The sequence below is a fragment of the Phascolarctos cinereus genome, unplaced genomic scaffold, assembly GCF_003287225.1.
Source record: "Phascolarctos cinereus isolate Bilbo 61053 unplaced genomic scaffold, phaCin_HiC Scaffold_4;HRSCAF=312, whole genome shotgun sequence".
NCBI classification, from domain to species: Eukaryota; Metazoa; Chordata; class Mammalia; order Diprotodontia; family Phascolarctidae; genus Phascolarctos; species Phascolarctos cinereus.
In genome coordinates this window covers 60,488,210-60,511,922 of record NW_027555847.1, presented here as the reverse complement: position 1 = coordinate 60,511,922, position 23,713 = coordinate 60,488,210, and the positions used below count along the sequence as shown (strand labels likewise).

Genomic DNA, 23,713 nt, shown 5'->3' with positions numbered 1-23,713 from the left:
TCAAAGGGCAGCCCACATGTCCCCTCCTCCATGAAGCCTTTCCAGAGTCCTCCCAGCTGAATGAGACCTTGCCCCAGCCCCCTTCTAGACTCTCAAGGCATGCCGTTCTCTTATTTTTTATGGCACTTCATAACAATCATCCCTTATGCTGTGGCTTCACTCTATAAAGCTTTTCCCCACGTACTACTGAACTGAACCCTCCCTTCAAACATCCTTTGTTATGGCGCAGTGACTTGTCTACATGTCTTATCTCTTGCATGACTACAAATGTTCCGATAGTATCGATCTTGATGTGTTCACTGCTGCCTCTCTCATAAACATAAAGATGAATAAAGAATAGGTGCTTAATAAATGTCTGTGAATGAATGAGTGAATGAATGAATGAATGAATGAGTAGATCAAGGGGCATTCAGAGGGACAGATGCAAAAATGTAACACAGAGTATTAACAACAGGAACTTATCACATAGCCCATAAGCAAGTCACAGGTACTGCTGGGGGCAGAATAGATGCTCAATAAATGTCTGTGAATGAGTAAATGAATGGATGAACGAATGATCAAGGGACATTTAGAGGAACAGAAAGACGAAAATGATACACAAAGGACAGGAACTACAGAATCCTATCACATAGCTCATAGGCTACGGAAGCATCTTGGTACTACAGTGGGGAGAGGGCTAGACCTGGGGTCAGGAAGACTTGGGCTCATCAACTCTTGCTTCTGACACTTCCTAGCTGTGCTACCCTAGGCTGTCTATTTCAGTTTCCCCATCTGTAAAATGGGGATATTAATAGCATCAACCTCCCAGAATTGCTGTAAGGATCAAATGAGATAATATTTGCACAGCACTTGGCAAACTTCAAAGTCCTATATAAATGCCAGCTATTAGTTAAAACTGTCCACAAAGATGGACACAAAACAGGTGCTCAAAAATGTCAGTGAATGAATGAATGTAGATCAAGGGGAATTCAGGACACTGAATACAACACTGGGATCACATGAACTACAAAATTATATCAAGGGAAGACTCCCAGGCTTGACTGCCCTGACCACAGACCACCTCTCCACCTCCTATGAAATGGTTAGGGATTAGAGTGGGTCCCCTCCCACAGCATGAGTCAGAGTGGATAGTAACCCTTCACACCAAAAGGAGGCAGAATCTAACACAGACCTATAAAAAGGTCAGGACCATGGACAGACACCATAGCATCTTCAGTCAGGAAGAGTCCTTGAACAGCCATGGATACCCATGTCCTACTCTTGAAAAATCACTGGGGAATGGGATTCTAAATGCCTCCTTCAGTACTCCACTCAAATTTTAAATCCTGGAATAGTAATAACAGCTGACATTTACATAGTACTTTACAGCTACAGAAAACCTTGCATAGATTTTCATATGAGATCCTTACAACAGCTCAATGAGACAGACAGTGAATGTACTGAGCTCTATGTTTACAGGAAACTGAGGAAACTCAGGCTCAGAGAAGTTGGTTTTCAAAATTACTGAATAGCTTAAACCCTTGTTTACTGACTCCAGGCCCAAGGCTCTTTCCACTATATGATGTTTTCTCCTGTAGTAATGGAAGTTCTCAATGTTTAAGCCAACTCTCTCCTACTCTGAAACAACAAAATGTCTATCCTGGGTTCTCCCTAAAAAGGCCGGCAGAATTTCCCCTTTAGCCTGCTCTGTTGTCTTCCCCGGTCTGGTGCCCTTCCCCCTCTCCTGGCCCCGCCCACATCAAACAGACAATCCTCCACTTACCAGTTGCTTTTCCAGGTATGCCGAACATCATAGTCATGGATCTGGTGTTTGTCAGCTTGCTCATCCAGGAAATCAAACATGTATTTGATTGCAAGGGGGAGAGCACTGCCCCTGTGAGCTGTGCTGAAGATGGTCTCAAATAGGTCATCCACAAACTTCTGTAAGGTCCCCTGGAGGTGGACAGAAGGAAAAAGGAAGCTCATCTGACTAAAAAATATTAGCCTACTGTTGACAGCATGGTCCCACTAAGGTCAAGGTCATGAGTTTGCCTCAGCTATAGCTTTATTCAATGGCCATACCTAATGGCTAACCTTAACTACATAAAGAGCCCTAACCCTGGCCACAGAAAGACCTACCTACATCCACCCACATCTGGAGGCCTAACTATGGGTACAAAGTGATTCCTGATCCTAGACACAGACTAAGTCCTAACCAAGTTCTGCTCCTGACCCCTGATCAACAAGGAAGACTGGGCAAGAGACTGTGAAGTGGAGCATGTCAGTCCCTCCAGCCAAGAGAGGCATAATTGATAGTGGCTACAGAGCAGTCTTCCGGAGTCGTGAGGGACAAAATGCTGGCCCCTATACTTTACAGACTACAGTTTTCCTAACTACTACCTAGGAGAGGAAAGCAGAGGGTTTGTCATCTACAGGAATGTGCTCGTCATCCATCCCCACAGTCAAGGCCTAGCAATACACAGAAAATAATGTGGCTTTCTATCAGAAGAAAAACGAGATTGAAATCTGTGAACCAAAATCTTGTAGTTCTACCCACCACCTCATTCATCCCCCAAGTATATGCAGGTGTGAACTTGGTACATGAATATCTGACCCAATCATCACTGACTATTACCTTGGGACAAGGATGGCTGAGTTCATTTTATAGAACTGGGAGGTTTACAAATGGATTTACATATATTTTCCTAGTCAACAACCATGGGAGCAAAGCAGATTTCTCAGAGAAATTCTAAGGAATTAATAACAATCCATCTGATCTTTTTCCAAGTGCTTTAATATTTTTTTGAAGGGCTTTTACCTATATTATGTAAAGAACCTCAGGATGACCCTTGCAAGGGACAGGGCAGGGATTATAACCCCTGCTTTATAGGTAAGGACACTGAGGCCTGGAGAAGACTCTCTTCGGGCATCAGTTTCCTCCTCTGAAAAAGAAGTGAGTTTAATCAGGAGATCTTGAAGGTCCTCTTCCCAGCTCTAAATGTTATAATCCTAAAGACTAAGCATTGGCACTCTATCACATAAGTCAGCAGTGAATTGCTCTTCTTCATTCTGAGCCCCCAGGCTTTTAAGACATATTCAAATTGTCGAAAGCAAGAGATCAGAGCTTGAGAACTGGAGGGGACCAGAGTTCATCTGTTTCACCTGGCCTTTTACTGCATTTCCCCCAATCCAAATCAAGAAGGAAGAAAAGGAAGAGAGAGAAAGAAGGACGGAAAGGAAGACAGAGAAAGAAGGAAGGGAGGGAGGGAGGGAGGAAGGAAGGAAGGAAGGAAGGAAGGAAGGAAGAAGAAGGAGGAAGGAAGGAAGGAAGGAAGGAAGGAAGGAAGGAAGAAGGAAGGAAGGAAGGAGGGAGGGAGGAGGAGGGAGGGAGGGAGGAGGGAGGAGGGAGGGAGGGGAAGGAAGGAAGGAAGGAAGGAAGGAAGGAAGGAAGGAAGGGAGGGAGACTGTGTGTGGGTGATGGGTGGAAATGAGCCCTAATTTCAAAAACTTGGAAAGTGAGAGCATCATTTTATAGTGTAAAGTGTTAGATTCTTGGGTTCAAATTCTAGCTATGATTTACTACCTGTGAGATCTTGGGCAAAGTCACTTAATGTACTGGGCTTCGATTTCCTCATGTGTAAAATGAGAGGGCTGAACCAAATAACTTTAAGGATCCTTCAATTTTCATAGCTACTCGAACCAATGAGTAGTTTTCATAAGGAAGAGGAAGGAGGTATCTTCTGCATAGCCTCCAGGAGGCAGAAGCAGTATCAGTTGGGGGTGGGTGGATATTATATTTCTGCTGGATATTTGTAAGTTTCTTCTTGAAAAGACTGAGGCAATCGGCTGATTTAATTAGTGGTGAGCTCCCCATCAATGAAAGCATTCAAGAAGAGGTTAAATGGTGACTTTTCAGGAATACAATAGTGGGACTTTCTGAATTGGGCTAGATGCTTGACAGGATGACTGCCTCTGCAATCTCTTCCAACTCAAGATTCTATGTTCCTTGAGGGAATATGTCTTCTACCTTTGTGTACCTTCTGCTGTAGAATGCACCAAACTAGGTGTGCAGTTCATGCTTACTAACTGACAAGTCCGACGTGGGATCACAGGATTTGGAGCTGAAAGGGGTATCAGAGGTAATCTAGGCCAAATCCCCTCCCTGGAAAAAACTGAGGCCCAGAAAAGTGAAGAGATTTGACCAATGTCACACAATGTAGAATCACAACCAGAATTCGAACCCAGGCATGCTGACTCCAAAACCAGTGTTCAAGCTGTCTTTTGGGCAACAGATCCCACCCCAAGTTTCAGCAAAGCCCCCATCTGTTCCTTCCCCACCACGCCACCCCCAGGGGATACCTTCGTGGCCAGCAGCCGGGTCAGGTAGATCTCAGAGACCATCTTGCTGCCTCGGTCCCCCTCCCGCTGGTCTAAGTGGTCATGGTTCTTGACCAGGTGCCACAGCTTGGTGCCGCTCTCTAGGTCAGGCGTGATCATCGGGGTGCGCGAGCGCAGGCTGTCTGGACTGCTGGCGGTCCTGAGCATGCTCTCTGGTGAGGAGGTGACATAGCATGGTATGACCGATGCTACCCCAAACAAGCCTACAGGCCCCATCAGGAGCTTCCCCACTTCCTATGCCCTCCTTCACGGGGGTGACACCAGTGGGCCCTCCAAGGGGAGACTTGCCTGGCCTTGAGCACTATAGGAAAGTCTGCAGAAGGCCACAGCTATCCTCTACAAGAGCAATCTGGTAAGGGTTGGGCCCCAAACATCCCAAACACCTCCTAATAGGCAGATAATAACTTTATCATCTGTACTTTGGAAAACCTGTGATCTAACCCATCTTGGTTTGGGGCAGCTAGGTGGGTACAGTGAATACAGCTCTGGCCTTGGAGTCAGGAGGACCCGAGTTCAAATCCAGCCTCAGACACTTAACACTTACTAGCTGTGTGACCGTGGACAAGTCACTTACTCCCTGACTGCCTCACCAAAAAGCAAAAAAAAAGACTTACCCATTCAAGCATTTTTATCTTGTGAGAGTCTTGCCCTAGTTAATTCCCCTAGATAACTCACCCACGGTGTTGGTGACGTACTTTGGATTCTTCTACTCTTTCATCGACGCCAGAGAAACATGAAGGCTAGCTAACTGTCATAGCTCATTTTCACCACATGCCAACCCATACAATCATCTCAATTCTTCTGAAATCTATGAGTATTTCTAGCCTGTAGAATGTTTGTGGTATGCAGCTCAATGATAAAGATTATGGCATTTACATAGCACAAAGCACTTTAAAAATAGCATCTCCTTTCATCCTCAAAACACCTCTGGGAGGTAGGTGTTATTACTATTCCCATTTGACAGTGGAGGAAACTAAGGCAGGTAAATGTTACGTAACTCGCCCAGGGTCACACAGCTAGTATAAATGTCTGAGACTGAATTAGAATTCAGATGTTCCTGATTCCAACACTCTGTTCTTTGTGTGAGGCCATCCATTTACTCACCGTATCTGCTGAGGGACTTTGTGAAGGTGGAGGAATTGGAGATATTATAGGCAGAGTTCTGCTTGGGTACCAGGGCCACTGAGGAGCCATCGGTCACCTGTAATCAGAAAGGCCAAGGGTCAAAGCCCTGCTCGGGCCAGCAAGTGCACCTACCAGGGAGTCTTATGCCAGGCAGCTCCCGAGGTGGTTAGAATTTACCACTTACCATAGCCCCCTCCCCACACTCCTGCTCACGGCAGCAACACAATCCCACAGTAACTATCTTGTAGACTCTACCATGCTTTTCAGCCCTCGTCTCTTTCCCCATGGAGCCTCACAACAACTCAGATCTTCACACGATTCTTTCATAGCCATAAGGGCCATAGCCTCTGCTTGGGATGCCCTCCCTATCTCTGTCTTTTGAAATCTCACACTGTCTTCAAGGACCCACTTAAATGGCACCTTCTTCATGAAGCTCCCCCAGTGGATGCCAGATCTCCCACCTCTGAGTTCCCACAGCAGTCTGTACAAGTCGCTTTTATGGGGCTTTACCATTTCAATTCATACTGCTGTGGTCTGTACACAAGCCTTATCTCCTCTACTTAATGGGGCTTCCTGAAGGACAGGGACTCAGGCTTCTTAACATCGCTGTACCATCTTCCCTCCCAAGGCTCTACACACTCTGGGCTCTCAATGAAATGTCATTTTTTTAAAAAAGTATTATTTATTTTTAGCATTCCTTTTTTCTTTTCTTTGCATTTTGAGTTGCAAATTCTCTTCCTCCCTCCAGCTCCTCCCTCAGACATTGAGAAGGCAAGCAATACAATCTCAATTATACAGGTGAAACCATGCAAAATATATTTTAAAAAAACCCTGCAAGAAAAATAAAGTAAACAAAAGTCTGCTTCAGTCTGCACTCAGCATTCATCAGTTTTCTCTCTGGAGGTGGAGAGCATTTTTCATCATGGGTCCTTTGAAACTGTCTTGAATCATTGTATCTCAATGAAATTTTAATGAACAAGTAAAACACCCAGGGAAGGGGGCTGGGAGCTATTAGTAGTCCCATTTTGCAGATGAGGAGCCTGATATACTAGAATGGAAGGCAGGAGACCTGTGTTTGAGGCCTAGCTCTGCTGCGAACTTGCTGTGTGACCTTGGACAGGTCCCTTCACAAACTATTCAAGTCAACAGAGCATTTAAAGGAGGAGAAGGAGGAGGAGGAGGAGGAGGAGGAGTGGTAGTGTGGTGGTGGTGGTAGTGGTAGTGGTGGTAGTGGTAGTAGTAATAGTATTTACATCACAGTTTAAAGAGTTTTTCATCTAATCCTCCCAACAACCCTGAGAGGTAGAGGGTATTATTATCTCCATTTTACATATGAAGAGAAAATGAGTCCCAGAGAAGTTAAGGGACTTGTCCAGGGTCACACAGCTAGTAAAAGTCTGAGGCAGGATTTGAATTCAGGTTTTCCTGATTCCAAGTCCAATGCTCTGTGAACTATGTCATCTAGATGCTATTTGGTATGTGAAAAGCACCAGGCAAACAAGGAGTAGGATAAGGGTGGGGTGGTACGCCCCCTTGCCCCCTCCACCTGCCTCAAGGACCTTATAACACAGTGGAGGAATGAAGACAAGGGCAAAAATAATCACAATTTTTAAAAAAAGTGTCACAGGAAAAGTGCAAACGAAGCATCCTGGGATTCAGGAAAAGCTCTGGGGATCAGAGAAGGCATGATGGAAGAGGTAGCAGCTGAGCTGGGTGCTGAAAGACTGAGATAAATTTACAACAGATGGAGACAGGGGAGAGTGCGTCTCAGGTGCAGGGGTCATATGGAGTAGATACACAGATTCAGAAATGGGTAGGACAAATGTCAAGGAGCCCAGATTGGCTGGGAGTGAAGAGAGACACTGCTGGAGACAATTTACAGCAAGCCCTGCCTGAAAACCAGACTGTGGTATTTGTATTCAACTGAGTAAGAAATGGGGAGTCAAGAGAGGTGCTTGAGCAGGGGAGGGATGGGAAGTTAGAAAAAAATTACTCTGGAGGCACAAAAAGGCAAGATTAGCAAGGGAAGAGATCCAAGGCTGAGAGGTAGGGGAGGGAGTTACTGGAATAGAGAATGAGGGCCTGACCAGCATAGAGGAAATGGGAATCTAAAGAAGGGGGTGGACATTGAGAAATACTGCGGAAAAAGAACTCACAGACTGAATGGGAATGAGCTTTAATTTCCTCTTCAGTGAAACGAGGGCCCTGGATTAAATGACAGCTATGGTCTCTTCTCCAGCCCTAACATTCTGTGATCTAAGGTCCCTTCCAGCTCTGACATTCTATGTTCTAAGGTGTCTCCCTGCTCTGACATCCTATGTTCTAAGGTCCCTTCCACAGCTCTGCCATTCTATATTCTCAGGTCCCTTCCTGCTCTGCCATTCTATGTTCTAAAGTCCTATTTAGCTCTCATCTAACATTTTATGTTCTAAGTTTCCTTCTAGCTCTGGTATTCTGCTCTCAGATTCCTCCCATTCCTAATTTCTTTGAATCTATGCTATGAACCTGTCCAAGGTCAGTTAATGGTCAAACCTAGACTGGAACCCAAGCCTCCTGATGGCCTGGTTCAGGTCTCCTCATCCCTGCTCCCCTCGACACCTGCACAGAGCCCATGCCTACAACACCATCCTCTAATTACATGCCCGAGGGGTAGCCACCCAGAGAGAACCTTGCAAGGAGGATGAGCCAATTCACGGGAGTGTGTGTGTTCCCTCCTCCCCGTGCCTAGGCCTTTGGGCAGCCGCTAGCCCTGCATGCTGAAGATGGGCATGCCTACGACACTTCCCTTAAAGTGATTCTTTGCAGAGATGCCAAGGATGCTGAAAGGCCAAGCTTGAGGCCTCACCTGATAATGGGCCAGGGTATTGAGTCTCTTCCAGTCATTGTCTATCTTGGTGGTCACATCCTCGTCCTGCAGGATGATTCTGGCCATTCGGCCCTGGCGCCACTCTATACAACAGGAGGAAAAGAAGGGGAAGGCTGATACCCAAGCAGAGTCAGAGATACAATAAGCAGAAGTCAGGGAGGCTGGGAGTGGGTCTTCTATTCCCTGATCCACCCTGATCAGGGCCTTCCTGAGATGGGTCGGGAGAGGCAACCAAGCCAAGAGGCTGGCATTCCTGCCACAGCAGCCGGAAGTCTTTCATGACACCACACAGATGGATAGGGGAGGACTGGCGATGTGAACCCTTCCCCTTCTGGGGCATAATGCTGGGAAATTACCTTGGCCATACTCCACCTAGAAAGCATTCATAGAAATTCAGGGAGTTAGGATGTCTAGGAGAGGCCGAGCTCAGGCCCCACCCAGCCATGGCTGTCTCTGACACCCATTCCAGAGCAGCCCCAAGTCTCATGTGGTTATTTTGGTGGGAAAGATAAAAAGGACACAGACTGCAATAGCAGGGGAGTCTGAAATGACTTAACATGACCACGTCTATCATCAACTGTCCAAGAGACCCGGGATAAGTCATTTGGCTCCACGAGGATTCTGTTCTCTCATCTGTAAATAAGGCCGCTGTTCTGGATGGCCTCTGACATCCCTCAAACTCTAAATCTGTGATTCTAAGGCCTGGTTTCTTGTGGAGAGGGTGGGCTCAGAAACCACTGCCTTACAGGGGCCTCCCTTGTCTCCCCAGAATGGAGAACAAAGGGATAGACACACATTAGTCATGCCTCAGCAACTTTGGTCATGCTGGGCCCCCAGGTCTCCCCTTAACTTGCCCATCGTGTAAGGTTCAACTCGGGCCCCACCTCATTGCTGAAGCCTTCCTTGAACCCTCCAGCCTGCTCTGATCCTTCCCTTCTTGGCATTATTAAAGTAATTTTGGTCTGTACTATACAATTCAACACTTGACTCTAACCATGTGAGCATTATTTCTCCAAGACATACGCCTGGGCATCACCTGATTTCTAGGGACCAAAGAAGTTGGGTTAGGGGCTGCCTTAGCCCCACCCTACGCTCTAGGTCTACAGAGCCCCAGAACCCACAAGCCCCTGCTGGGGCACTCCCCAAACCTCTGCCTAGCAGGCCGCTGGGTCCTCTGGAGAAATATGCAGCTGCTATACAGAGTCTGCGGTCTCTAATCCGCCCCACCCAATCTGGCTGTGGGCCTCTGGCTCACCCAGGTCCATGTCCCCAGCCTTGGGTCTCTGGGAGTATGGAACCCCCTTGTAAACAGCATCCAGAAGCTTCTCTTTCACTTGTGTGATGGTGTCGCAGTTCAGCACCTTTACAGGGATCTCTGGGGCGTTCTCATTCTCTGGATTCACACAGTTCAGCGTCTGGATTGGGGCAGAGGATGAATAGAGGCAACACGTTGAGGGTGGGAAGGGTGCTCTCCCGAGGCCCCTGGCCGAAGGAGGGCCCACTTTTTTCTCATCTCCAGCAGCTGTTGCTGCTCTCCCTGCATTCCATCCCTCCCTCCTGGCCAGCCCAGGACAGCAGGAAGGGATACTCGCCCACCAGATCAAAAAGGGTCGAGTCATCTCAGAGCCAGCAGCCATTCAGCAAATGTACTTTAAAGGTCACATGAAGGGAGGAAATACCAATGAGAAGGACGGAACGCCTTTAAACTCCCACAGCTGTCATCACTGGCTATTCTCCTGATGTGCCACTTAATCACGTACTATCTTACACACTAGGAGGTCATATGGTACTGTGGGAAGAGGAGACCACTTAGGGTCAGGGGGTCAGAGTTGGAGTCCCAGCTCCGTGATTTGTTGGCTACAGGTGCTCAATAAATGCCCTGCCTCCTCTTAAGATGCTCCGGGGATCAGGTGAGATCACAGAGACGTGAATGCTTGGAGACTTGTAAAACATTAGACACAGAAGATCATGAAACAGATTTAAAGCTTAGAGAACACCCAGTCCGACCCCCTAATTTTATAGAATTAAGGCACACAACTAGAGGGTGACTGAGGCAAGATTTGGACCTACTATCCACTGTATCATAGTGCCTCTCAAAGATGAGCATTACTGTTCTTTAATCATGTCACCTAGGCGAATTCTGTCTCCCTGTAAATACTCTGCCTACTGAACCGTATTCTCTGTCACTAGGCTTGGCAAAGGGCTGAGCCCATGGCATTTTCTCTGGGAATTCTTGATGAACAGATATCAAACTCTTGGCTGGACTCTGAAAACTTCAAAGGAGTGGGAGAGATCTGGAAATCCCAGGTGACAAAAAGGACCCAGGAATGCCAGATGGACCAAGAAGAGATGTAAAAGGGAATCCAAATGTGGACGGTCACTTTAAAGTAGCCACGTTCAATGCTGGGGATGACCCAAGAGCTCTTGGGGGACCCTGCACAGGGAGGTCAATGACACACATGCCCCAAAGCCTTCTTTCTCCTCCCTACCATCCCCCCACAAGCCTTCAGGGCCAATGGGGACCCCTCAAGACAACAGAGATGGCCACCTTTAGGCCCAAAGGGCCTCATGAGAAAGATAAGGCTGACCCTGACTCACCAGCATCTTGTAGTCGATCTGCTGGCGAATGAGTTTGTCTTCACTCAAAGAGTAGCGGGCCTCGCCCGTGATGGCATCAATTGGACCTTTCTCCATCTGCTGCTTGATGGCGCAATACAGCATAAAGAGAGGCTCCCCTGCACACTCCTGAGGTTGGAGGAGAACACAGAAAGGAACCTTATGCAAACTTCCTGGTGGTGGCAATTCGAGAACTGAGTCACCAACACACACCAAGCAGACGAGCTCCATGAGGAATCTTGAGAGCCTCACCTCCACCAGAAAGCCCACCTGGATTGATCCATCTTCCATTGACCTCCCCATCACTGAATTCCCACAGCACTTATCATCTATCTGAACCATGGGTTTATCATTATCTAATAATTGCTTTTCTTTTTTAAAATATTCTATTTTTCCATGTCTTTTTTCATTACATGTAAAAACAATTTTGACATTCGTTTTTCAAATTTTGAATTCCAAATTCTTTTTCTCCCTCTCTGCTCCCTCCCATTGAGAAGACAAGCAATTTGATATAGGTTATACATGTGTAGTCATGCAAAACACATTTCCATGATACACTGCTTTTCTAAATGTTTCAAGAACCATCCCCCATCAATACCCCATTGTACAGGCTGTGCTCCCTCACCCCCACTCCTCTGAATCTCCAGCATCCTCCAAAGCTCAGTTCAAATACCCCCTCCTACATGAAGCCTTCTTGAACCCCGCCCCAGTGGCTCTCCCTTCCCCTGCCAAAGTCATTTTGTTAATATTCTATGTCTATTTCTCCATGTTTCCCCTGGTAGAGTGTAAGCTTTCTGAGGTCAGGTACTGTTTCATTTTTGTCACTGTACTCCAAATACCTAGCAAAGTGCCCAGCATATAGAAGCTAAACAAAAGCTTGTTGATGATGCGACTGACTGACATGAGCTGTGCTTGTCCAACACAGCCAGGAGGACTTTATCATCTCCTCTTGCATCCCAAGTGGCCCTTGGCACAGGGCTGAATGTATGTTATTCCTATGCTGTTCTCATTGCCTGGAATTCTATGTTCCTCTTGCCCCTGCCCCCACCTCTTAGTCCAGTCTCTACCTCTCCAGATTCTATCCATTCTCCAGGGTCCAGTTCAGCTCCCACCCTCTCCATGAAGCCTTCAGTGATTTCTGTTTCCTCCAGCACCCTCCAGATCTTATTATCTACACGGCATAATTATGCACCTAATTCTATACTGCCTCATAAAGTCAACACTTCATCATCTCCCCTCTTGGATTCCGTCTCTATGTTACAGAGCTTGTTATGAGCATCAGATGAGATTATCTGGGGAGGGGGTAGGTGAGGAAGAGGGTAGGGACCTGGATTTGATCCATGGAAGGAACTCCCAGCATGATAACTTCTTCTACTCAATGAAGGTCAGTAACTCATCTATGACTTAGAGTTTTAGAGAGAAAGTCACCTAAGGCACTGAAAGGCTGTGGAAAGATTCAAACCCAGGTGTTCCTGACTCTCAGTCCAGGTTACTCTAGATGATTCATCATCCAATGAACTCACATATGCAAAATGATCAGCTAAGTATAATGTGTTTATATAACCAATATCAAATTGTATACCATCTTGGTGAGTGGGGAGGTGAGAGAGGGAGGATGAAAACTCACAACTCATTTTTTGTTTTAAAAATGAACATCAAAATGTGTCTTTACACGTAATGGGAAAAATGAAATGCTACTTAAAAATGTAGGTGACAGAAAAACAAAACACCAATAAAATTTTGAAAAATAAAAAAAGTACAATGAGTTACAATGGCAATTATTCATCTCATCATAAGATGGTAAGTTCTTTGAGGGCAGGCTCTGGCTGTCTTGATTTGCTACATATTGCTACAGTGCCCAGCACAGAGTTGGCACATGAAATAACCAACATCACCAACATGGCTCAGATGTACTGAGCATCTTGTCTGGTATACAAGGAGGCAGAAGAGATAGACTCTGCTTCCAAAGAGCATCTGAATCAATTAAATTCAGAGGCAGCAGCCTGGCATCATGTACAAAGTACTAGAGTGGAGACAGAAAGATCTGAGTTCAAATTCCATTCCTGATATTTTAACGTGTGACTTTGGACAACTCACATAAATCTCTCTGTGGCTTAATTCACTTATTTGCAAAATAAGGGGCTTGAGACCTGACTTCTAAAGACCCTTCCAGTTAAAAACCTACAAGCCTGTGACTTTGTTGAGTAAATGGGAATTCCATTTTATATTTCTTTATATTTTTTCTTTTATATTTCTTTTATATTTTCATTTATATTTCTTTATGTAAATATATTTGTGCTTCTATAAGTATATTTATATATTTGTTTTTAGAAATGTATTTGTTTCTATAAGCATATGTACATATTTGTTTTTAGACATGTATTTGTTTCTATATTTATATTTACATAAATATATTTGTTTCTATAAGTATATTTTTATATTTGTATAAATGTATTTGTTTCTATATTTATATCTTTATACTATATGAATGAATTTATGTTTCTATAAGTATATTTACTTTTATACATGTATTTGATTCTATAAGTACATTCATATAAATATTTATATTATATAAATGTATGTTTCTGTAAGTATATTTATATACATGTATTTGCTTCTATAAGCATATTTATGTAAATATTTATATTTATCTAAATGTATTTATGTTTCTATAAGTATATATACATGTTTATTTATCTTTATATCCCTTTCTATCTTGTGTGAGAGGCTTGGAGTAAGTGGCAATGAGTATAAGGAATGAGTGGCCTAGGAATCCCTGGAGGCAGTGGGAGCTGAGTGGGACCATAAAGGAGGAGTCAGCCTGAGCAGCTCAGGAGTCATATTCAGCAAATACCTGTCGCTTGACTATGTGAAGGGATGATGTGGAAGAAAGGACAGCGGATGGTGAGTCCTAGAGGACCCAAGTTGGATACCTGGCTCTGGAAGGTGTCAGGCCTTAGACAGGCTGCTTAACCTCCCTCAGGCTCCACTTTCAGCACAGGAGTCCTTTCCAGCACTACAGGGTTGATTCTACGGTCCCAGGCAGTGGCCCTGAGGCCATGCTGTGGCCGCTGCCCACTGCTGGGTCTGCCCACTTGGAGGTCCAGCTGAGGCAGAATCTCCCAAGCAGACCTCCCTCCACTGCTGCTCAGGGATGGAGGGTGGGCAGCAAAGCTTGCAAGGGAAGATTTTCAGTGGGAAGGCAGCAAAGAAGTTCCAATAGCCTCTTCCCTCCTCCCTGGCCACCTTACAAATAAATTGTCCTTTGGACCAAAGTGCACTGCTCCCCCTGTCACCATATGCTGTTAGCATCTCGTTAGCATCTGCGGTAATTAAAGAGACAGCTGCTAACGAGCAGGAGCATGCATATATCATCCCGAGACCTTCCGACAACACGCCTGTCTTTGAAATTATGTTTCATTTGCAAACTCGGCTTCATTAAGTCAGCTTCGGGAGAGGGGGAAAAAAGGGCGAGGGAAAAAGGGAGAGCAAGAAAGACGACCCAATTTGGAGCCTGGGAGCCGCTTATTAATAGCTGTCTCTCTTCCTGGAAGATGCAAAAGCAAAAATAATGACCGCAAAGGCAAACAGCCTTGTAAGCCTTCGTCCTGCAGAACCAAATGTCTGCCTCCGTCTTTCATGTCCCTAAGCCCTCGGCCTTCCTGCTCTGATCTCAGGACGGAGGAGGGGCGTGTCTTTCAAGGTTCAGGCACCGGGAGGCCGGCCCCTGGTCAAAGATGGGGGGGGAAAGTGTGGGAGAAGTAAGGGGAGACCCATTGAAGTGGAGATGTGAGGACAGGCCCAACCTCCCCAACAACATAGAAGTCTATCCTATCTATGGGGAGCACAGATTGCGTGACTTTAAGTCACGTCTCTCTGATCCTCAGTTTCCCCATCTGTAAAATGAAGAAGCTGGACTCAATACATGAATTCCAAGTAAATCCCTCTGAATATCATGGATCTATATTATTTCACTGAGCCTCAGTTTTCTAATCTGTAAAATGGAGATAATATCAGCTTGTCTATCTCATAAGGCTGTTGTTAAGGGACAATGGGAAGCAAAATACATAAATTCTTTGTAAAATAGAAAGCAGAATATAAATATTATCATTTCTCTGTATCCAAGGGGCTCTGTCCTCCATGTTCTACTCTACCTGAATCAATGCTGACTTCTTCCATGAAGCCCTCCCTGATATGATGATATGATGAGAATCCTTCAGGATTCTCAACCTGAGAATCATGAGACCCGGTTTCTGCTCCTAGCTGTGTCACCTTGGACAAGTCACTTCCCCCTCCAGACCTCAATTCCCTCATCAATACAGCAAAGATGATAGACAAGATGGGGTGGGGGGACTGCTAAGCTGTTTTTATGTCCTGGACCTCCACCCCCAACCCCAGAGTCTGATGAAGCCTGTGGACCCCTTCTCAGAAGAATCTTTTTAAATGCATAACATACATGGGATTACACAGGAAGCCAGTCATGGTGAAACAGTTACCAAAATAGTTTTAAAAAAAAGTTTATAGACCCAAGGTTGACACCCTTGTATGCTAAAATTATCTTGATAGTTCTGCCATTCTGTGTTCTAAAGTCTCCCTCAGCTCTAACAATCTATATTGTAACATTCTATAGAATGTTCTAAAGTCCTTTCCATCTCTGCCATTCCGTATTCTAAAGCTGCTTCCATCTCTGCCATTCCGTGTTCTAAAGCTGCTTCCATCTCTGCCATTCCGTGTTCTAAAGCTGCTTCCATCTCTGCCATTCCGTGTTCTAAAGCTGCTTCCATCTCTGCCATTCCACGTTCTATGGCCTCTTCAATCTCTGTCATTCCATGTTCTAAGGCCCTTTCCACCTCTGCCATTCCATGTTCTAAAGTCTTTTCCAGTTCTGACATTCTCTGACATAAGATCTTTTCTGGCTCTGACAGTCTATATCCTAAGGTCCCTCTGGTCCCATACTCTTATATTCTAAGGTCTATATAGAATATATAGTATAGTCTGCATTCTCTATATTCCTATATTCTAAGGTCCCTTCTAGTTCTGACATTCTACGTTATAATTTCCTGCCCAATTCTGATAGTGTATATCCTAAGACCCCTGCCAACTTTAATATGCTATGCTTTGAGGTTCTAGTGTTCTATGTTCTAAGGTCGCTCTATGCTCTAAGGTCTCTTAGAACAATCTATACATTCTTGCCCCATGTATGCCTAGCCCAGTACTATGCATACTCCTGCCATAAAACAACTTGCTGATCTAACAGAATTCAGCGATCCCTCAACTGCTGCCAATGTCAATGCCTCCTAGCACCCCTGGCCCTGACCAGGAGCCGGCCAACCTGCTGTGCCTTCCCCAGGAGAAGGGCCTCAGCCTAAGGGCCCTGACTGCTTCAACTTCCTACAGAGAAATGCCCCCAAGGCTAAGCTACATACACCTCATGCCACTGGAGCTGAGGGATGCTAAGAAGTCCCTCCAGGCAGGATGATGGAAGAGGCAAGGTATACAAAGAAGGCTCAGGGGAGACCATGATTGGGTGCATGCATGTATAATGCATATTCTAAGCGAGTTTCCACATTGGAAAAGCCTCCCATAGGAGCAGTGAAATAATGTGGGGAGGTGGACATCCCCAGCAACTCTCAGGCCCAGAAAAAGGCCCACAATCCCAGCTGAGCACCAGCTGAGGCATCTACAGAGCCCCTGAGGAGGCAGACATTTGGGATCAGCCCCACGTGGCACAGAGACCTGCCTGAGGTGGAGAGGACATAAGATAACCATCCTTACAGTACTCTAACGTAGCCTGGAGTTAGCCAGCCAAAGCCACTCACATTCAGTGATGGGCCCAGTGGGGCCACCCTCTACAGTAACTTCAGTAACCCAATGGTTAACAACAATTCTTCCTTCTCACTCCCCTAGTAGGCCTGTCCTGGTCTTCAGGGACAGGGGCAATTCTTGGGAAACAGGTGTGAGAAAACTAATTTAGTGGGGGACGGCAGAAAGTAGAAAGAACCTGGGACTAAAGAACTGGAAAATGAGATTAAGACCCAGCTCCATCACTTCCTAGTAGTCACCCAGGACAAGTCACCCCAGCATCTCAGTCTCAGTTTTTCATCTGTAAATTTGGGTAACAATGCTCACATTATCCACCTCTCAAGAAAATGCTGAGCAAAGTGCTTTGTAAGCTTCAATCAATCAATAAGCCCTTACTACGTGCCAGGCACTGTGCTAAGTGAGCAGGAACAAGGAAGAACAAAATGAAATTAGTCCTTGCCTTCAAAGAACTTACACTCTATGGGGGAAACAACATGTGTGTGTGTGTGTGTGTGTGTGTGCGCATGTGTGTGCATGTGTATGTGTATACATACACAGATCAACATATTAATATATGAATATAAAGATCTAAAGATTTATATTATTATATATTATCAATGATTATATCATTAATTCCATCATAACATTGATTATATTATTAGAAATTATAAATGTCTACATTATAAAACTATACCCTATATAAATGTTATATTAATATGTAATTTTCTATATAAACATAATCCATGTAATATGAATTGTATTGTATAATTACACATGCAGAGCTATGTTACAAGATGAAGAAATGTGTCCTCCCTCCCTTCTTTCCACAAGTGGAGGGACTGAGGATGTGGAATACAGTGCATTTTGCCATACAGGGTCGACAGTTGCCGAACAGCTCTTCTCCTCCTTTTCTAATCTTCACTAAAAGGACTGCCTGCCTGGGGGGGGGGGGTTGGGGGGGGAGTGATTAGTTTTTTAAAAAATGAGAGTGGACTTAGAACAAAAGACATAATAAATATAGTATTTTTAAATGTAGGCCATCTACCCTTGGCCCTGGATCTAGTAAACATTTTTATCAATGATTTGGATGAAGGGATAGCTGGCATATTTAAGGAAATTTACAGATGACAAAAAGCTAGGGGGGAAGAGGGGGAGAGAGGGGAGAGAGAGAAAAAGAAGGAGAGAGGAACAGTAATGGTGGATGACAGAAATGGTATCCAAAAATATGTCAAAAGAGAGAAGAAAGGGATGAATGCAGTAAGATGGCATTTAATAGAGATAAATGTGCAGAAATGGGGAAAGCATGGCTAATCACATGAAAAAGTACTAGGGTTTTCAGTGGGCTGCCAACTCAAAAGGAGTCAGCCAGCCACCCTAAAAAATGCAGCACAGCCTTATGCGTGGAGTAAAAAGGCACTGTAAGCAGGATGAGGGTCCACAGTCCCTGCTGTACTCTGCCCCAATCGGGTCACCGTTGGGGTATGTGGGTCAGGTCTGGGCAGCCCACGTTGGGAAGGACATGGGCCAGCAAACACCCCCAGAGGGTGAGGACCAGGAAGCGCACTATACCAGGATAGCTCACAGGTGCTAAGGATGAGCACTGAAAACTCCTCGGGAGAAGAGAAGGCTGCGGGAGGGCAGGGAAAATGACCACTATTGTCCAGTGTTTGAAGGGTTGGGATGAGGAAGTGGAATTCAACTCCCTAGGTCCCAGAGGGCAGGACTAAGTCTGAAGGAGGAGGATTTAGGAGAGGCTTCCTAACCATAGGAGCTTTCCCAGAGTGGAAGGGGCTGCCTCTGGAGGTAGCGAGCCTCCCTCCATTTCAAGCCTTGACAGAGGCTGAATAGCCCCAGTGGGGAGTCTGCAGAGGGCATTTCTAACCAGGTGGCCTGAGTTCAAATCCCTGCCTTAAGAAAGTCACAGCACTTTGCAGGCCTCCATGGTCTCCTCTGTAAAAGGAGGGAGTTGGAGCAGATGACTTCTGCAGCCCCTTCCAGCTTCAGAGATACAGAACCCTAGGAAGTGCATCTCTGGCAGCTGAGTCTGTAGGTGCATGACCACTGGAGGGTCCTTCCTCTGCAGAACGATCTACTAACACCTGAGCCCCTAGCCCGCATCACCAACAGCTGACTGCGCATTCACACTGGATGCCTCATGAGCACCACCCACTCACCAGATCCAAGGCAGGACTCATTCTTCCCCCTCCAAACCTCCTTCCTCCCAAACTTCCCCGTTTCTGTTAAGGGCACCACCCTGCTTCCAGTCACCCACACCACAACGTCAGCGTCACCTCCACATCCCACACATCTAATCAGCTGTCAAATCTTAGGCTTTCCACCTTGGATCTCCCCACTCATGCAGCCGCCAGCCTGGTTCAGTCCCTCCACGCCTCATTTCTCCTCCACTTAAAAATCATTCTCCACAGAGCGACCAAAGTGACTCAACAAGTCTCACCATATCGCCCCCCCCCAAACACAACCTACCCGCCCTCAATAAATTTCAGTGGCTCCCCATCACCTCAAGGATGAACTATAAACCCCACAGGCACTCTCAGCTCATCAACCAGCCCCTTCTTACTTTTCCAGCCTAAGTACACATTCTTCTTTTTTCATGCACTATGGTCTGGCCAAACAGGACTTTCTGCACTCCCTCACCCTCTGCTTCCTGTCCCTAAGCCTTCATCGTGGCCGTCCCTCATGCCTAGGACACACTTCCTCATCTCTGCCTTGATTTCCCCAGCTGACAGAACCTTGCCCTCTTCTGTATATGTTTATCACGTATCCGTCATATACACGCATGCCCTCTCCCTCGCTAGGATGTAAACTCCTTAATGGCAAAGCCTGTCTTCCTTTTGTTTTGAAGACCCAGCATCTAGTACTGTGCCTGGATACACAGAGATCATTTCATAATTGCTTCTTTGGAGGATTAACTGGGTCTTTCTCAGCAGGGGCTTAGTCTTTTTGGTGACAGCTCGAGGTCATGTAGCTCCTGGGCCTTCACTTACCAATACCGGGAAGGAGGCTCAGGGCAGGGTTTCTGGGCTTTTCTTGGCCAACCCCACTGCTCGATAGGGTACTGGGTTCTAGTCCTGACTCAGCCAGGAACAAATCATACATTGGACAAATAACTGAGCCCTCAATTTCCTCCTCCCACCTCTATCATCTTCCTGCCATGGGTCTGGCCTGATGCTGCCCTGCCAGGACCTTGGGGCCTCCAGGAGAGCACACTCCACTTCTGGATAGCTCCACAAGGCAGTTTTTCTTTACACAAAGCCCAAAATTTGTTTCTTTACGTTAACTCTAAGAAGCTGACAAGCCAAATGAAGGTGTGAGAGAAAAGATTATGAAATATACCTTCAGCCTTGGCAGAGAGGTGGGGGACTGCTAGGACAGAATACCACATACATTGTTAGATGCAGTTACAATATTGATTGCTATTCGGTTTTGTTTTTATTTCTTTGGGGGTTTTTTTTGGTTGCAAGGGAGGATTCAATCTGGTGCTGGGGTGGGGGTGGGGAGAGTTGAAAAGCATGTAATGAAGCCACAAAAGGCATTAATTAAATGTTTTTTAAAGCTTGCGTTCAGGTGCCAGCTTCCCAAATCTATCTGACTTCTGAAGGTGGGGAATGCTTGTATCCTGCTTTGTGACCATGTCCCTGGGGCGCAGCCCAGTGCCAGGCACATCCCTTTCTCTGACTTCATCTGTAGTTTAAAGTCTCCACTATCCAACATCACACAATTAGATACCATCTTCTATTGTTCACTAATCAATGAGTGGGTGTCTCTCTTCCTCCACAATGCTTCAAGGCCCTTGTCAGGCAGGAAGTCTGTCTCAAGAGTCACCAAACACGGGAACCTCAGTATAGAGAATACTAGAATGCAGAGTGTTAGAGCTGGGAGTTATCTCCTTAAAGATCTAGGCCAGGGGCTCTTAACCTGCAGCATATGTTTTTTTTTAAAACTCTGATAATAATATTTCAACATAATTGGTTTCCTCTGTACTTTGGTTTATGCATTTAAAAATATCATTGTGAAAAGGGGTCCCCAGGCTTCACCAGACATGGCCTAAGGGGTCCAGGACACACAGAAAGGTTAAAAAACCTTGTTCTAGTAAAATTCTTTTATCTTAGAGATGGGGAATCTGAGGCTTAGTTTAAAGAAGAGAAGTGACTGGCCCAAGACCACACAGGGAGTTTCTCTTACCTCCACATTAGCACAGGTTTGATAACACAGTAGGTGCTTAATGGACAGGTGGATGGAGTGATGCACTATGGCCTCAGAGCAGAGGTTAGAAGTGAAAGACAGGAAAGAATGGTTCTGTTCATTAAAACCTGCTCTGAGTTGTAGAAACCGTGGCCTGGCCTGCCAGACTCCCAGGCAGAGAATTACAGAACACATACCTCTCATGCCCTATAGATTCCAATCCTTGACCTTTCAACATCCTCCCCTCCCTCTGGTCTCCCCCTGCAGTCTCTCCCCAAGAGGCCAACCAGTGACATTCCAGAAAGCCCTCATTAAATGCACCCAAATCCCCTGTTCCATGGCCACCAGCATCTCAGAGAGATGGGAATGATAGCTAATATTTTATATTGTGCTTTAAGGCTTACAAAGCACTTTATATGTTCTCTCATCTGGTCCTCATAAGAATCCTAGAAGGGGGCTGATATCATTATACCCATTTCATAGATGAGGAGACTAAAATTCAGAGAAGATAAATGACTTCCTGACTCCACAGCCATTCTTTCCACCACATCACGCAGAAGACCTTTTCCTGCCCCTTCTACTAAATGGCTGTATGATTTGGGGCCAGTCACTTGGACTTGGTTTCCACATCTGTAAGATGAAGGATAAGATAATATCAAAATTCCCATGATCTCCCCTCTCTCAGCTCCATAATCTTCCATGGTTTATTTACGTTTTTTTTTATCTCCCTGGGTGCCAAAGTCAGGGTCCTGTGCCTAGCAGAAGCTTACTACACATTTACTGAATTTAATCCATCCATCACTTAATCAATCAGCATGTATTAAGTACATACTTTGTGTCTTCATCCCTGTCCAGGATGAAGGCTGGTGACTCATTGACTGTGCCAGAGAAATGTCTTCACCTTGAAAGCTCCCTCCACCCTAGGGCTACTTCTCACACAGGAAGCATCCCCTACCCCTGGGGCCTCTCCTCCTGATTGGCTGGTTCCTCCCAGAGCCTCCAATTTTGGGCGGAGGTCCAAATCAGCCCCGTCTTTAGCCCTCTCCAGGCTGCAATGCTGACTCATTCCCATAGGACTCTGGCTACCATGTTCCCTCATAGGTACCTTTGACCCCACCCCCTTTTTAGTTCTCATTTATGGGGTGTCTTCACCCATTAGAATGTAAGCTCCCTGAGGGCAAGGGTAGTCTTTCTTTCTGCTGGTCCCCAGCCCTCAGCAGAGTACAGAGCCTAAATGATGGTTGACTGACTGGCAGGCACTGATTTAGGCACTAGAGATACAAACTGAATAAATGAATCATTCCTGCCTTCAGGGAGTCTTCCCTTCTCTCCCAGAGTTCCCTTCCACTGTCCTTCTTTAATGCTTTTTCTCCTTCCAGCCATGTGAGAGTGAGTATAGATTCCCTGCAATGAGAAGGTGCTGAGGAGCTGATCTAATTGGGAGGAGTGAGAAGGCAACTTAGCACTTTCTCTTTTCTCTCTGTAAGCAGGTTGTGAAGGACTTTTAACACCCAAGGCCAAGAGCTCTGCAGTTGGAGAAAGAGGCACTGAAGGAATGGACCCAGGGGATTTCCACTTAGCCTTGGCACAGAGTGACTGGGGTTCAAACCAAGCTGTGATGGCAAACAGGTGACACTCATCTCAGGCCTAGTAATTCTTGCAGCCTTGTTCTAAGGTGGGTCTCCGTGTCTCTATGTAAAGAGAGCACAGATAAATAATGGATGTTGCTGCTTTAATGAAGGTGACATTGATTCACCTAATGATTAAAGGCAGCCAGGTGGTGCACGGGATAGTCAGGAAGACCCGAGTGCAAATCCAGCATGACCAGCTGTGTAGTTCTGGGTAAGTCACGCAACTTTCCTGTGCCTCAGTTTCCTCCTATGTAAAATAAGGAGCAGGACGAATTGATTTCAAAGGTTCCTTCCATAGCAAGTGCCCTGCGGGCTCTTCCATCTCTAAATCCTGTGACCTCATGACCTTGGTCCCTGTCCATCGTACTTCTGACTAATGCCCAGCCATGAGGGTCTTACAGAATGGCCTCAACAAGGAGGGAGACCATCTGTGTCTTCATCTCCGGGCTAACCTGAGGGTCCGCTGTCCCAAGGAGATATCTCCAGACACAGACAGCAGGCGTGTCCCCGCCAAGCCCGGGGCATGGAGCCAAGTACTTCTAAGAGACCTGATAAATCACTTCTGCTTGGCACTCACTTGGGACCCGCCGGCTCGGGGCTTGCCCACCTTCCTTCTTGGAAGCTATTCAAACCTACTTTGTCTTCATGATGAATGGAAGTCCTGGGAATTGGCTCTTCTCACTGTAGGCTGCCTGCCTTAACTCCCCTCCCCCTTTCCTCTCTCAAGGGTCACTGGGAGGGTGAGGGTAGAGTTATAGGGATTACAGACTGGAAAGCGAATAGCTCCAAGTGAGAAGGGGCCCAGATCCACACCATCCATCCTCCCCCGGCTGAGGCCTTCAATACAAAGTTCAGGTAACATTCTATGCTTGAGCTCTCTCTCTCTGTCTCTTGATCTCCCCCTCTCCTTCTCAGCCTAGTTATTGGTGTTCTGTCCCTTCTGAAATATATTTTGATTTAACTATGGGTGGGGGTGGGCATAGGGATCAGGAAAGACCTTGGGTAGGAAGTAGCACCTGACGAAAGCAAGTATTTATTCTTACATTTAATCTGTCTGGACACCTGCTAGGTGACACAGTAGATAAGTGCCAGG

At 45.9% G+C, this 23,713-nt stretch overlaps 1 protein-coding gene across 2 annotated transcripts in view; it reads right to left on the bottom strand.

Annotated features, from left to right (window-relative positions):
* PLXNA1 (plexin A1) overlaps positions 1–23,713 on the bottom strand; it is a 312,964-nt gene that overhangs the window by 35,371 nt on the left and 253,880 nt on the right. For both annotated transcript variants that reach the window (XM_020981168.2, XM_020981169.2), the window contains exons 24-29: positions 10,967–11,113; positions 9,624–9,783; positions 8,348–8,451; positions 5,482–5,578; positions 4,339–4,529; positions 1,763–1,932 (exon numbers count right to left, since the gene is read on the bottom strand). In XM_020981168.2, coding sequence (XP_020836827.1) covers positions 1,763–1,932; positions 4,339–4,529; positions 5,482–5,578; positions 8,348–8,451; positions 9,624–9,783; positions 10,967–11,113 — 869 coding nt within the window. The remainder of the gene's footprint in view (positions 1–1,762; positions 1,933–4,338; positions 4,530–5,481; positions 5,579–8,347; positions 8,452–9,623; positions 9,784–10,966; positions 11,114–23,713) is intronic.